At 34.2% G+C, this 15857-nt stretch overlaps 1 protein-coding gene across 1 annotated transcript in view; it reads right to left on the bottom strand.

Annotated features, from left to right (window-relative positions):
- EMB2753 (tetratricopeptide repeat (TPR)-containing protein) overlaps window positions 1–15857 on the bottom strand; it is a 154829-nt gene that overhangs the window by 121754 nt on the left and 17218 nt on the right. Inside the window, exons 3-5 of the mRNA XM_089804127.1 lie at window positions 12948–13030; window positions 12658–12807; window positions 535–650 (exon numbers count right to left, since the gene is read on the bottom strand). Coding sequence (XP_089660253.1) covers window positions 535–650; window positions 12658–12807; window positions 12948–13030 — 349 coding nt within the window. The remainder of the gene's footprint in view (window positions 1–534; window positions 651–12657; window positions 12808–12947; window positions 13031–15857) is intronic.

Raw genomic sequence — 15857 nt, 5'->3', positions numbered from 1 at the left:
TTGACGATTGTTTTAGTTTTTAAATAAAATTTTACTTAAAATATTTATAACATTTAATAATATTATATTATATAGATAATATTTATAAATATGTAATATTTAGTAGTATTAAATATATAATGTTTAGCAGTATTATATATATATAATAATATTTAGCAATATTATATTATATTAATATATATAACATATATATACAGATGCATCACACTTCCCGCATCCACTTCCGCTTCTGAATCCGTATCCAAATAGGTAACTTAGTTGACTATTATCATAGCTAGTTTATTTATGTTAATTATTACAGATAAATCATCTATATGAGCATCATCATTTGAGCATATCCAATTGCAATCACTATAGACTGTAGCTACATATTATTACCCATTTTGCAAAGCACATCTGATCTTTTAAAAGAGCGCACTTGCAAAAGACACACAAAGCATATTGATACTTGTAACTGTAGAATCAGTAAATTGCTTTGCATTATACCATACCAACAGCACCAAACACAAGTAATGAAAAAGAGCAGATACATACTTAGAATTCAAGTGATGTGCAACTGTAAATCCAATCCAGTTCATACGTTGATTAGGCTTCAGAGTTAAAAGCTTCTGTCTTGTTTCCACAAATCCAGCTAAATCTCGCATTTGAGCCTGCATGCATGTTTACCCTATCAAGAAATAAGTATAAAAAGCTGCCAATAAAAATAGAATATGTTCTATCCTCGAAGCAGCTCACTTGTAACAGGATGCCTATTTTACACACCACGTCAACTATGACTTTTGAGAAGTTGTGTGTATGTGTGAGTGAGTAGGCAAAATTAAAGAGCAGTAATTTTAGAAGCATAACTCTTAAAAATAAAAACCATGAAAAAGTTCAAAAAGTATTCAATGTTCTAGCAACTACATGAATTTGATGTCAGGGATCAAAAAATTCAAGATGGCAATACGAACACACATGTAAGAATGTAATGGGTGGCACCTCTCTGCACTTACCAGATATGTTTATGATGGGGCTGTGCTAGTTAAATACAAACTTCCACAATGGGGCAACATGGAGAAATATGACTCAATGAACACCAAATGCAACATTACTTATGATGAAAACCAAGTGAAAAGAGCTAAAACAACTTTCTTCCATCTATTAAAACTTACACATTCCACTATTCTCCCAAAACAAAAACTGTGTTTTTCCATTAAGTGAAAAGCAGGGTATGATAAAGAACTATAGGAAGCTAGATTACTAAAACAAGAGTAAGACTAGAACAACATAGGTAGCAATCAAGTTGCTCAAAATGCAATTTTGGAAAGCTTGATGTGGTACCTTACAGGCCAAATCTTATGTACTATTTTGATTCAATTGTATTAGAGAGGTCAATTCCATTAAGTGCTCAATGCCATAGAAATCTGAAATTTTATCAGGTGGCAGAATTTGTAATTGGCAGATACTAAGCTTGGAGAATTTTTTTCTAAGACCAAATGGCCATTTTATTTCCTCATACAAGCCTGTTGAAACGATGTTTTAAATTTTTAATCTAAATGTTCCTTGTAAATAACTGTAATAAGCCTTATCAAGACATCTCAGTTGAATATCTGGCATATAAGTTTTAACTATCTGTACTTTATATCTAAGTCACAGGATTCGCCGAATTTCATCCTTTTGATTCGAATTTCAGCGAATTTTAACTCTTTCCGAATGTCATCCGAATTTTATGAATTTTAACATAATACTGTAATTTAATATAATATTATTTAATTTTAAACTGATATTGAGTTATTTAGTTAAACTATTTAACAATGTTCAACTATTTTAACAACTCTGTGGATATATTAGTAATATTTAAAAATATATAAATATATATAACTAAATTTTAATGTCGAATTTTTTTCCGAACTTTTACCCTTGCCGGATTTCATTCGAATTTTATGATCGACGAACTCGAATTCGAATTCGAACCTTGTGACTTAGCTTTATATCATCCAGATTTGTTGTCTTTTAAACTAAAAGGCAGCTTCTAAGATATAAAAAATAAGTAGAGGGATGCCGTATTGTGTTTGGGCTAGCCAGTAAAGCTCTTAGATGCTCCAAATATTATTATGCCGAGTTGCTGGAAAATCCACTGTCCCTTTGGGCACACGTATCCCCGTATCCAATTTGGAAACATATCTGATACTCCCTGGATACATGTTGAATATTGTACCATGTCTGCCTAAAAGCCCTTGATTTTCCAACTGTGTCTAATGCTACGTGATTTGATTTTTTTAAAAGATTTGATGTAAATCTCCCCAAATTTAATTTAAAAACTTGTACTAATGCAACTTGTTTTAAAAACTGGTATAAACAAAACCTGCACCAATGAGAAAGACAAATAAAATGTTTTTCTATTTCAGCAAACCAATTTTTTGAGTTATCTTCTAATGCAACTCTACTATTTTGCATATTTTGAAGTGTTAAATTAATTTATAAATATTTATGTAGCATTTATTTGTCAATATTGCATTTGAAGTAATGAAAATCTCCTCTAATAACTTAGAAAACTGTGAGATCTATTAAATTTCCACAATCCATGCTAATGCTTTTAGATTTCTGGATTTGATTGTGTATAGTTTTTTTACATCAATGTTTCGGATCATACTACATGATCCATCATCAGGATGCTAAAGAGAAAAGAAAACTATACACAATCAAATCCAGAAATCTAAAAGCATTAGAAAACTGTGTTAAATATATATTTGTATGTTATTTATTAATGTTGTATCCAATCATATCCATATTGGGGGTCTTAAAGAATGGCCATTTCCGTACCCAATACCATATCTGTATTTGTATCTGTACCTGTATCATGCAACTTTGTTATTATGTTTGCGGCACTCATTTTCACGAATATAACATAAAATTTACTCAGTAGCAGAGCTATAAATCATTTGATAATACTCAGTAAATAACCTAAGCCTTCTGCTTTGAAGCTTTGGTTCATGTCCTACACAATTGGCAAGTACTGGCTCAGTGTAAGAGTACTCGCAATCTACTTTTCCATGCAAGGCAACTCGTGATTTAACTTGCACGCCATTTTCGGCCATACACTCACATGCAAAATCACATTCAACTAGCCGAAAATGAGCCTAACATTTTTAATGTTAGTACCCAGGAAAAATAATCAGGGTGTTTTAACTGTTTCCCTTTTTCTGTTGTTTCCATTTATTTCTATTCTGAGGCTTTATAAACCCTACCCAGGGCAGCATAAAACACACAAGTTTGATACAGTTCTCCAATAAGAAGAAATCAGGTTAGCGATTTGTAATAGCTTGTTGTTTCCCTAGAGAAGAGTTGCAACGGATTTAGTAATCTGTTATAGTAGCACTCGCCTGTTCATTTCTTGTGCAAATATGTTTCTCACCCCACACACAGAATAACTATCTTCCCAAAAAACAGTTCTTCTCATCAATTAAGTTTCAATATATTTTATTCTCACTTTTTCTTTTCCCAGTTCAGCAAGAAATGATTAAATGAAAATCAATATAGCTTTATATTTAATATAATTTAGGGTTTAAAATTTATTTAAGGTTCAAAACTTAATAAGTTTTTAAAAACTTAGATTTTTTTGTCACTATTTTTATTTATTGTCGATGATTTGATTGATTAAATGAAGATTGGCATAGTTAGGAATTTAACATAGTTTAAAATTTTAATGTATAAATATTAAAATATTTAGATTTCAATGTTACTATTATTATTTTTTTTTTAGATTTAAATATTGTTTAAATATACATTATTTTAATACTGTTTATATTGTTTTAAAATTTAATATTTTAATATTGAATTATCAGCAGTATAAATGTTGAAATATTCAAATAATTCAGTAAAATATTTGAACAATTCACTATTCGAAAATCATACTGCCATGAGTCTCTAGTTTAATTTCCAGAATCAGATTAGTATTAGGATTTATTTATTTTTCTCTTCCTAAATTCTGTCTAAAAAGTTTTTAGTATACTTATTTTTTATATGTTGTGAAAATTTTGATCTACCTTTGCTTATTTTTAAAAACATTTAATATAACAAAAGAATATATGTTGTTTTAAACTTTAATATTGTTTAAATATAAATATAAATCATATACTTTAAATTTTAAATGTATAAATGTTGAAATATTTAAATTCATTCTAAATTATTGTATATTGTTTTAAATTTTAATATTGATGAAAAAGTAATTAATATATATATTATATATTTAGAAATTAATATTGTTTTAATATGTTTAATAACTTAGAAATTGTAAATTCATAAATATTATAACAATCTATATATTGAAGGGGTTAGGAACCTAGTTTGATTGCTGAGAGCTTCCTGTGGTAAAGAACGAGGTAACAAGGTCTAATCTCCCCCAGCCCACGTGGTACCAAAGGACATACCGTGCCAGCGTCACCAGTCACATTAAATAGTTAACATGGCACATGGCACACTGCAAGTTTAGGCGATGCTATACCCGGTTCTTGAAGCCAGAGGGAAAAAAAAACTATATATTGATTATAGTAAATTTTAACCAATATAATACATCTTTTATATTGATTAACAGATATCTTGTTATATTTATTTTATTTTGTGTGCGTGTGTGTGTGCGTGTGTGTGTGATTTAAACAGAGTTTGTTTTATATATTCATTATGAAAAAGTTTTATAAACTAGGAATTCATATTTAATAAATGTAGTGAATATTATATACTATTTTAGCTCAATGCTTATATAATTTTTTTGTTGCTGCCAATGTAGGTTGATTAATAATTATAATTGCATCTAGCTCCATATCTGCTTCAAGCTAAGCTCGTACAAGTCAATATGTTGGAAGGAAAACCCCTGGAAGCCATGACTCCACTTTGAAACATGGCATAATGGGACGAGTACTAGGGACTGTTAATTGTACATGGGGCACAAAGAAGCATAGTGGAGGTATCAATCACCTTAAATACCATCTTGCAGGCATTACTTCTCTTGATACCAAGGCTTATATATTGTGTCCTACAGAGGTCAAACAGTAGATGATTTCCCTCCTTGCAGCACTAGATGAAAAGAAATTGGAGAGGGCAAGGCAACAAGCTGCCATTCAGGAAGCCATTGCACCTAACTGTCATGTTCAACAATAACTGAAGTGGATGTGCAACACATTTTTGACTCTACTTGTGGTCCGGGTGTACATGGCCAGTCATTTTCCACCACTTCAAGCAAATTTAATTTTGTGTCTAGCTACTTGGTGGAATAAGGAGTTACAAAAGGAAACAGAGTGCTTGTGCAAACTTTTGTTATTATAAAAACATACCCTTCAACATGGCAAGCAGTCCATATTGCGAGAGTTCGGTGACAGCATTGACAATCACAGCGAAGGAAGGCCCTAGTTTAAGAGATCCAGGGGGAGGTTGCTCCAAGATGCTATTCTAGACACAAAAGAAATTGTAAAGTTGAAGAAAAGCAATGGCAAAAATATGGATGCTCAATTATTTCAGATGGCTGAATAGATGGAAGAAACTGTAGTCTTATCAATTTTAAAGTGGTTTCAGATGGAGAGGTGGTTCTTCTAAAGTGAATTGATGCATCAAAGATAATTTAAAAATGCAGAAAAATTCAGCTTGACGTTGGAGGAGGTTGTGGTGGGAATAGAAAATGTTGTCCAGGTTCTTATTGACAATGCAACGACATTTGTGGTAGCTGGAATAATGCTTCAAGAGAAACATCCAACACTCTTTTGGACCCCTTGTGCAACTCATTACTGTGACCTTCTTTTGGAGGAAAGGCGAAATTGATTGAGTGAAACCAATTGTAAAAACAAGGGATATAACTCAATATATATAGTCACTTGTTGGTTCTCGAATTGATGAGAGAGTACACTAAGGGCAAAGAACTTGTGTGATCAGAAGCTACAAGGTTTGCACCAGATTTCCTGACATTGCAAAGCATTACTAGTTTGTTGACACCCTTGAAGCAAATGTTTGTGAGCCAACCATGGGTAGACTCAACTTACTCAAAGAAGGCTCATGGAGAAACGCTTGTAAAACAAATTTAGATGGTGAATTTGCAAGTATAAGTTAAGCCCTACAATTATTGGACTATACAAGATGACGAGCCCTCCTTATTTACAAAGGCTGAGATCCTGCAGCAGAAGCAGGGGAGAATAGATTAGACAAGACTAATATGGAGGAGGAGCCACCTTCCACATACCAGTATGGTGGATCCACAGGCACAATCCTCTACAGCAAGCTGGGAGACAAATTAGAGCATGAGGATCATACCCTCTATCTCCCATCATTTCTCTAGGGCAAGGAAAAGGAAGATGTAAAAACTTTTAATGCCCAAGTTGCTTAAATATGAAATTTATGAAGGTAATTTTCAAATACAATCATCATATTTTCATAATGGTTATTAGTTAGTAGTTACCTATTATATTCATTTCCATTATCCAGATTTGTGTGCTGATGTCATTTTGTAATCCATGTGTATTGAACAATCAAATTTAACAGAAAACACTTCCTCGCGAATTTTTGACTCATCTGATACATTTTGTAATTGAATTTTACAGAAAACACTTCCTCGTGAATTTTTGACTCATCTGATACATTTTGTAATTGAATTTTGCAAATATAAAAAGTGTTTTTGTAAGAAATTTTAGTACTTTTTCAATTGCCGAAGGTTTCAATGGTCTTTGCCAAGTCAAAAATTGGGCTTGCCAAGTGCTCTCCGAGTTTTGAGTATGTGATCAATTTCAGTAACTCTTTCAGACATAGCAGATGGGTATACTGACATGTTTGATGTTCTCTATTATTCTGTTTTTAGTTTCAGGAATAATGGATTACGAAAAATCAGGTGCTACTTTTAAACCCAACATGCATGCTGACATGTTTGATATTCTCTATAATTCTGTACTTAGTTTCAGGAATAATGGTGAAAGAAAAGTTGGGTGTTGCTTTTCAATCCCACTCATTTGCAAAATCATGAAACAATAACATACATAGACTGAGCCTTCTACATCGTTAGAGAAGGATTTCTAACAGAAATAGTTTCTGGTTAACAACAGATTGAGAAAACAGAATTCAGCTCCCTTTTTGTCTGTGTCAGCATGAACATATTATTTGTGTTAAAAGCTCTCAGAAAAACCTTAGAATAATCTAACTTTTACCTTACAAAACCTCATTTTGTAACAGTTCAAAACTGCAATTGCCATAGAAAGGTGAAATTTAAAAGGCGAGGCAGAAGGTATAATTTTTAGAAATATCAGGGTTTTCCCAGCAGCATAATGAAGTTGCAAAGCCATGTTGATACAGCAGGCCTTGTGTTCAAAACTCTTGCAGGTGCTCCTGGCGAGTATGAGGAATCCAGTCTTAATGCGCACACACAATGGAATGATTGTAGTGCCAAAAGGATCGGTGCAGCTGTTAAAAACAGCAGAGCACACACAAACAGATGGATTAAGTTTCTTCAATAACGTAGATTGAAGAAAACATGGTTGAGCAGACCATGCGAGAGGGAGAGAGCAAGGATAACAGGTGCTGGTGACAATATTACATTATGTGTAGTATCCTAGATTCTTGCTAAATTTAACTTGTTCTTCTAGAACCTTAGTTAATGGTCACTTAGGCTTTATTATTGGTTTTCTTATTCTGGTATACTTTTAGACATCTTTATTTAGACAGCTTGCTCTTCAATTAATGTCATTTTTAGAGTTTGTAAAACTGTATTTATTTTGGTATTGTTATTAGTTTTTTTTATTCTGTTTTTTAAAGTTCATGGTATCAGAGCGAAAATCAGTCTGGGCATGACTCCCTTGTGGAAGGGTTTTTATATTTTTCCAAAAAAATTATATCTTCAGTTTTAATACTTTTTCCTTCAAAGTTTATTTGTTGGGTTTTAATTATTTTTTCCTCAAAACTTACCTATTTCGCATTCTCTGATCAGGTTTTGCTTGGTTTTGTTTGGTTTCATGGTATCAAAGTAGGAGCCAGTCTAGGCATGACTCCATTATGAGAAGGTTTTAATTAATTTTCCAGAAAAAATCATAGTTGGAAAACTCGCCAAAGTCTGATAAATAAATTCGGGGAAAACTCGGCCAATTTTCAGCAAAAACTTGGCAACTTAAAAAATGGATTAAATTTAATTAGAAATGCATGTTTTGGCAAAATTTAATGAGAAGATACATCCAATGAGTCAAGAAATGAGAACACAAAACAAACAAGCTTAGTCTAGATATATTTAACCACAAAGTGGGTACAAAATAGCATTCTCTTGAGGAAGACTCGTGGCTAAAAGCAAAATAGTAAATAATTTATGTAAAACTAAAAGTAAATACATCATTCCAATTACATCTTCCTCTTCTCAGTTATAATAAAAACTAAGGGAGAGGCAGAACTAGAGGGTCTAATCTTAGAAGTTTGCACTGGCCATGATTGCCATCTTGCAAGGTATGTAACTCACTTTGTGGCTTGTCCTCAATCCTAGATATAGCTCTACCTCTAGCTTCTCCTGGCACTAGCAGTGACTACTCATTCAACTCAATGTCATCTGGTGTGAAACCAAATCCACACCGTCCTCCGTAGCCTAACTCTTCAAATCACTGATATCATCCTCTTTAGAAAGTCCGCTCCAAATCCGCTGCAAATGTGCTTCAAACCTGCCTCAAGTCCACTTCAAATTGATCGAAATCAGTTTGCAAGTGTTTGGAAGACTTTTTCCCCTCAGCAAACTACAAGTGAAGAAATGAGAAATGAAACTGATTCGGGTCGTTTTATGCCTTTAAGTGTTGTTATAGGACTACAACCGAGTTTTTAACACAGCAAGTACTCAACTAGTTCTTGCCAAAAAATCTGCAAGTTTTTGGTGCCAGGCTAGAATACTTGGCCAGTTTTTGCAACTCGTAGAGTACTTTGCCAATAGTCCATCCATGAAAAAAAAAAAAAAATTTGTTGGGTTTCAATAAAAAAATTCCTTCAAATTTGTTTGTTGGGTTTTAATAAGATTTCCTTACATATCATCTATTTTGTATTCTCTGGTTTTCTGTTTTGATTTATTTTTCACCTCAAAAAATCATGTTTGGTTTTGGTTGATTTTTCTCCTCATATTCGTTTCTGGAATCTGTAATACAAGAAGGGCCTATTTAGTTGCTAGACTATGATTTGGAAATTGTAATTTGGAATTCTGGAACTTGAACTCTAGATTACGATTTTCAAAGTTTGGTTTGGGACCATTTGGTTAAAATCTAAAAATATTTGAATTCTGAATTTGTTATTCCAGACCTGTTTGGTTCAAACCCAAAAATATGATATTACCATCAGATTGGGATCTCTGTCAGATCCGACCAGGCATTCACAACAGTTCCAAGTGTGGATCTTCCTGAAAAATGTGATATCCATCAGCCATTTTCAGTTCATGGTCTCCCAGTCTAAATAGCCTTCCAATTGCATTCTGATTCCACCTATAACATACGTTAATACCTGCAACATTTTTCTTCACACCATATAAGAAAAATGGCAAAAAAATTGCTTTGCAGCCATATTAATAGTAATAATTATGGTTGTGGGCATATCAGAAATATGCACATCCGACCCCTAAGTGTGAGTTTCAGCACTGCAAGAACGATGGCGAGTATAGCAACTACAACGAACTTGGTCAGAACTCTAATTGCTGTGAAATTGGAAAATGTGGAAATGGAGTTTATATTGCTGTTATTATGGTTGATTTTAGGCTACCACATAGAACTTACATTTCATTCTAAAGAAGCCCCAATTTGCATTCTGTGATATCCATCGGGCATTTTCAAACACCAAAAATGCTTTAGAACTATACCATGTAGATCCAGAACAGTTAAATCTATAGAGGACCTGTAATTTCTGTCTCAAAATGTATGAAGATCCTGAAAATAACAGTCACGTGAAACCCAAGGATGCCCAGCTTTCTTGAAGCTACAGAAGTCCAGGTATGATGCCAAATGCAGCCTGATTCCAATCAGGTGAATAACCATATTGCAGCGTCTGGTTGCTGCAAGGGTACAGCGTCAGGTTGCTGCAAGGGTACCCACCCAAACAAAGGTGTTTGACATCAAGCTACAGGCAGTTTGGTTGCCCAACAATAACTCCTTTAAATGCCAGCATTACTGGGGAATGTGAGGGCTTAACTACAGATGTTCCTGCTGCAATTAGACTCAATAGTGCAAAGGGGGTAATCTTGATTTTGCTCCAAAATGGTCATGCGGACTTGAATAAACTTTCATTTCATTTATTTCTCCAATGCTCATTTTTGTCAAATTAGAATTAGAATGCGAATTTGATCAATTCCACCTATTTAATGGAAGATGGAATTCTGGATTTGGGGGTAAATGGGGATACCAAATTCTAACTTTTCCCAATTCTAATTCCAATTCCAATTTTGCGCACCCAAGCATTGGATTAGAAAATTTTCAGAATTACAAATGCCAATTCCTGTCTAATTCCGGCAACCAAACGGGCCTGAAGTTCGCATGAGATTTTTTGTTAGGGATTTTTGTTTTACAGATTTTACTGTTTTTCCCGAAAAAACAATGCTTTGTAAACTTCAAATCATGGTATCTTGTAATCCATTTTGGGGCATCCTTCTCATCTGCAACAATTTGAAGGCTTTACCAATTTTGCTTAAGAATTGTGGCAACTATTCTCAATGCGTGTCTTTGCCTATAGGAAAGGACAAGTCTATTATCCCACATCAGGTTGGAGTTTGTGATCATTTCTAGTCGGGTTTTGCATTTTCTGGGAGTATTAGTTGCAGACTCATCTCCTGGTCAGAGTCAATGGCAAGCCCTTGTCTTTTGTTGCAGACCATTCTGGAAAAGGGGACAGCCTTCTCTATTCTTTTTTGCTACTCTTAGTCATTGAAATTCTGCAGATCCAAGGAGGGTCTTAGCAGCAGCTGAATGCTCTTAAGGATTTATGACCACATGACATGTTCAGTCTTTTGCAGGGTAACTGATAGAAGGAACCTTAAAATAGGGTATTAGATTATTTTTATTATCCTAGGTTCCTACTGAATTTAGCTCGTACTTCCAAAACCTTAGTTTAATGGTCATTTAGGTTTTATTGTTAATTTTCTTATTCTGGTCTATTTTTAAATGTCTTTATTTAGAGAACTTGCTTTTCAATAAATGCTATTTTTAGCATTTGCAGAACTCTATTTATTTTGGTATTGTCAATACAATTTTACTCCGTTTTCTGAAGTTTCAAGCAAGAGGAGAAAAGTGCCAGGAGAAGATGGATTAGGTAAGGATAAGGATGTACTAGGGAGCGGAGAAATAAAGGGGTATGCAAGAGGGATGAGAAGTCTCGTAAAGCAATAAGGATGAGGATTTTTAAGGTTAGAAGGGATGAAGAAGGAAGTGGGCATATTAGAGACTGCAGTGACAAGGTGGCAAGCTTAAGTGATAGGGGGTTTCTCGGAGATATAAGGATGGGGAGATAAGGGAGAAAATAGGAGTGATAAGGAGAACAAACAGATAATTTAAGGTGAGAGATAAGCGGTAGTAGTGATAAGGAGAAATGGAGGGAGCAATTCAGAGAGAAGTCCAAGTATCAGCACGCAACAAATGAAGGTGTTACTGCCTTAGCAACAGCAAAAATATCACCTAGGGAATTGGGTCCCCCCTTGTGACCCATTGGTTCATATCTCGAGTCAAAAACATTTCACTGATCGAAAAATGAAATTGCCGGAAATATCAGTAAGTCTAAGACCAAAAGACAATGCATCCATGCGATGTAATCCAGTCGAGTAAACTCTGAAATATCTGTTGGGACAAGCTTAATAAAGCAAACTTACTGGACTTTCAAACTAAATGTTCTTCAGAAAGGAACATTAATCCCAGCTTTTTAGATATCTTGCCCATTGAATCCAGATTTACCCACCTAAAAGACTGGTGAGGCATGAAGAGCCTGTAGTGACTAACTTGTACAAGAAGGCCAGCTGGTAAGGTCCTTCATTGCCCCAGGCTACTTCACATGGAAGGGCGCTTCAATTTGTCAGAAACTAAAAGGCATAACAGATTCAAATCTCAGAAAATTTCCCAATGACATGCCCCACAAAAATTAAATCTCCTTTAAAACATTTCCTCCATGCTTTCCAGCCTATGTATTCTTGATATCCAGTGAGTCATAGTTGGTAATTATTTAGAGACATAACAAATATGCAGGCTAATATGTCTGATGTTCTCTATTATTCAATTTCTTTGGTTCGCACCTAACAGACCCAAAAAATATATCAATTGTCAAATTAGAATCTTGTCAATTGTCTTCTCCCTTAGTTCAGCATTCTCTGTGTTGACAGCTATCTGGTGATCACTGGAGGAAGACTGACTTACCTTACAAAATTTCATCTTGGACCAATTACATAACTAGCATAGCTACTTTTCTGCTTTGGGTATGAGTCTAAAACAAGTGTGCTTCACAACAAAGCCTGATTCACTTGATTTCCCAAACAGTTAAATTTTAGTCTTTAATGTCAATCTTTTAAATACCTTGAACCTTTTGTGAGAAAGTGCTCATTTACACTCCATAAAAGGAAACCAAAACTCGGCGTATAATCTCATTTCAGTTCACGCTGAAATGCAAACCAACATAACCGAAACAATTTCAAACTCAAAAAGAAAAAAGTTCCAAGCGCACCTGGAGAAGAGAAAGATCTCTTAAGATTTCAATATTTTCTGGATCAATCCTCAAAGCATTTCTATAACATTTGATTGCTTCCTTATACTCCCGGTCTGAACGGTAGAGAAGACCATAAACATGCCAACAAACATGACTTTTCAAATCATTCTGCATAGATGCGACAATGCAACAAAATCATTGTATATTTGGCGTTGGAAACCATTTTGCAACACATGCACTGAACAATAAAGAATTATATGGACAGACTGATCAAGATAGCGTTAAAGCATAAACTTCATTTCTTTTACCTTTAAACCCTGCTTTACAAGCTCATGTGCTTCTGTCTTGCGATCCATGCAATTTAATATAAGACCTTTCATTGCCATTGTCTCTGAAACAAAAATACATAAAGATAATTTTTAGCACTACGGTGGAACTTCAAAAAACTGTCATCGTTAATAGACTTGTACTATTAACTCCAGTGCTTTACCCACTTATAAGAAAGTATTAGTAGCAGAGGCAGGGAATATTAGGAAACTGATACAATAACCTGCTGTCTGTCTATGTCAAAGCTGTATCTATGTCATGAGCATATACAAAATGTAAATGGAGAATGAAAAAAGCTGAAGAAAAACTGGAGAGAAAAAAGAGAACTATTTTCTATATTTATTATTCATGTATGATTTTGATCTTAATTATTTGTGATGCAAAAGCATCCGGGCTTACAAGCAATCCTACATCCCTATAAAATATATTTTCTTTTGTGTTCATAACTTCATATTTTGCATTCTTGGTGTAGGTTGAAGATTCGAGAGTATATTTTGGGATGCTGAAGGATAAAATATCTGTTTTATCAATACTTGGCTTTCATTCAAAAAGCAGAGGCAAACAGAATGTTCTATGTGATTTTTGAAACCCCAAAACAATAACATGATTGTATTAACAATACACATATATAGAGTTTGTTAGTAAACAGTTTTGTCCTTCCAAAATTATATACAAAGAAAGACTCAAGACGCCCAAATAGAAGAACAATTGCCACTAACAATTGGAAATACTATCATGAGATTGATAGCTTTCCTCTGAATTGAGAGGTACAGCTCCCTCTTAAAAGGATATTCAGAGAATTTAAATAACTGGTTAACATAAAGGTTTTCTAGCATTTACCCATCACTATGGGATAAATACGATTATAAGATTTATAAGCTATACAATGAAGAAAGAAAATGAACAAATAGCCACAGGACTACCTATCCAGTTTCTCATATCACAAGGAAAGTACAAAGAAGCATTATCTTATTTTGCTGAATATGAATGATAATGCAAAACTGCACCTAAAACATGAAGGAAATGACTGTAAAATCATTTTCAATCCAAGAAAACCATATTAAGACTTCAGAATCTGATGTATGAAACTCTCTTTTATTTCAGATGCATAACAAACAATAACAATATTATTTTATCTCTGTCATTACAGTCAAGTTGCAGAAAAATAGAAATAACACTGCTATTCCCCTCCCTGTTACAATCACTGCACATAAAAATGTATTCTCCCTCTCCTGTAGCTGTAGAACTGCCAGTGAAGAGCAGAACCCCCACTACATCTGAATCTTGCAATAAATAACATTTTGGGTTGTCTTTTGGTTTCCATAACCGTTTCTTGAAAAATCAGTTTAATCATTCTCATGACTCATCTTCTTCTTACCCCTTTGGAATTTTAATAGCTGAGCCACTTTAAAGTTTCATAAATTATAACAAATCTTTTTACCAAATTTAAAATGAATCCCTTGTGCATTCTTGGACAGATGGCATGTGCTGGTTACAGATTGCAATCATGATCTTGTCACTGTCATTAATATACTGTTGCACTTATACAGTCATAACTTTTGATCCGTCAGGAATCTTGCAAAATGGCTTGGAGAGAATTTAGATAATTAGGTTTCCTCAAACATATCCGGAATTCAGCTCAATCCAACAGTCAAATTAAAAGTTGTGGGCCCCGCAACATGACTGTTTTTCTGACTGCAGAATATTTGCATTGGCTGGTATGTTGACAGACCTGCATACAGTTCATTATAACTTTTTACCTTGGTCAAATTTTGAAGATCTCTTCGGTGAAGATTTAGAAAACTTGATTTTGGGCAACATATCCAAAATTCAATCAAATCCAATGGTGGAGCTAAAAGTTATGCCCCCCGCATTGTTACTGTTATTTTAATGCTGTCAAAAACCTATGGTTACAGGTTGTATTAAAACTTATAAGAGTATATACACCAATAGCTGCACATAAATCACATGTTGGAATTTAATTGTAAGTTGCATAAGAGCCTGCTAACGCTAAGATGCCCGTGCATGACACAACTTCAGGATAATCAACTTCAACTGCATCTTTTCTTAGTTGAATAATCTCCAGTGCCGCCTCTCTTATTGTCAGGTTTGGAGTGTCTTCAAGCTCACGCAAAGATCTATGACCTCACAGTCACTCGCATTTACAGATTCGTGTTAGCCTGCCTATTATGTCTCGACCGTAAATGCCCATATTCATTTACAAATTTATCAAGCGCCTGGAAAGCCAAAACATATTACTTATAATGAAAAAAGGCCCGATTTCGAATTCATATCCTCCATTATCATCAATGCATCTTTCATAGCAAATAACAATGATTTCCTTTGACTTCCATCTCATCTCATTATCCACCATCCTCATCTATCCTTGGGTCTTAGACTTGGAACCTTGAAACAGGATCTGAGCTTGATTTTAAATTTGAGCCACAAATTCCAATTGCTGAATCTGGGCCATTGATCTGTGAACTGCATACTCGAAATTGTCCATGAGCTTTGAACTTAAGAATGGTGGATTCTTTTCAGGCTTCACCATTTCAAATACAATTTTTAAGCTCCCAATCTTGATTGAATCATAATGATTCTCGAACTTCTGATTGCCAGGGCTGAAACTGAAACTTCGAACTTAACACTGCATTTTGCACTGATTCCAACATGAACTTGAAGTTGAAGTTAAACTGACCTGAAACTTCAACTTCAACTTCAACCTCCCCATATGTGAATAGGAATGCTGATGAATAGGAGAATGACTAGTCTTTTTTAACATTTTGTGCTAATGACAAAACTTGAAGTTGAACTTGAACTGGCTGGAAGCTTCAACTTCCGACTTCGACACTCGAAAGTATATTATGAAATCACTGAACTTGAAGTTGAAC

Source organism: Cupressus sempervirens, chromosome 10 (assembly GCF_028749045.1).
Source record: "Cupressus sempervirens isolate cs-2001-9-10 chromosome 10, ASM2874904v1, whole genome shotgun sequence".
NCBI lineage: Eukaryota > Viridiplantae > Streptophyta > Pinopsida > Cupressales > Cupressaceae > Cupressus > Cupressus sempervirens.
This window is presented reverse-complemented; position numbering and strand designations above follow the sequence as displayed.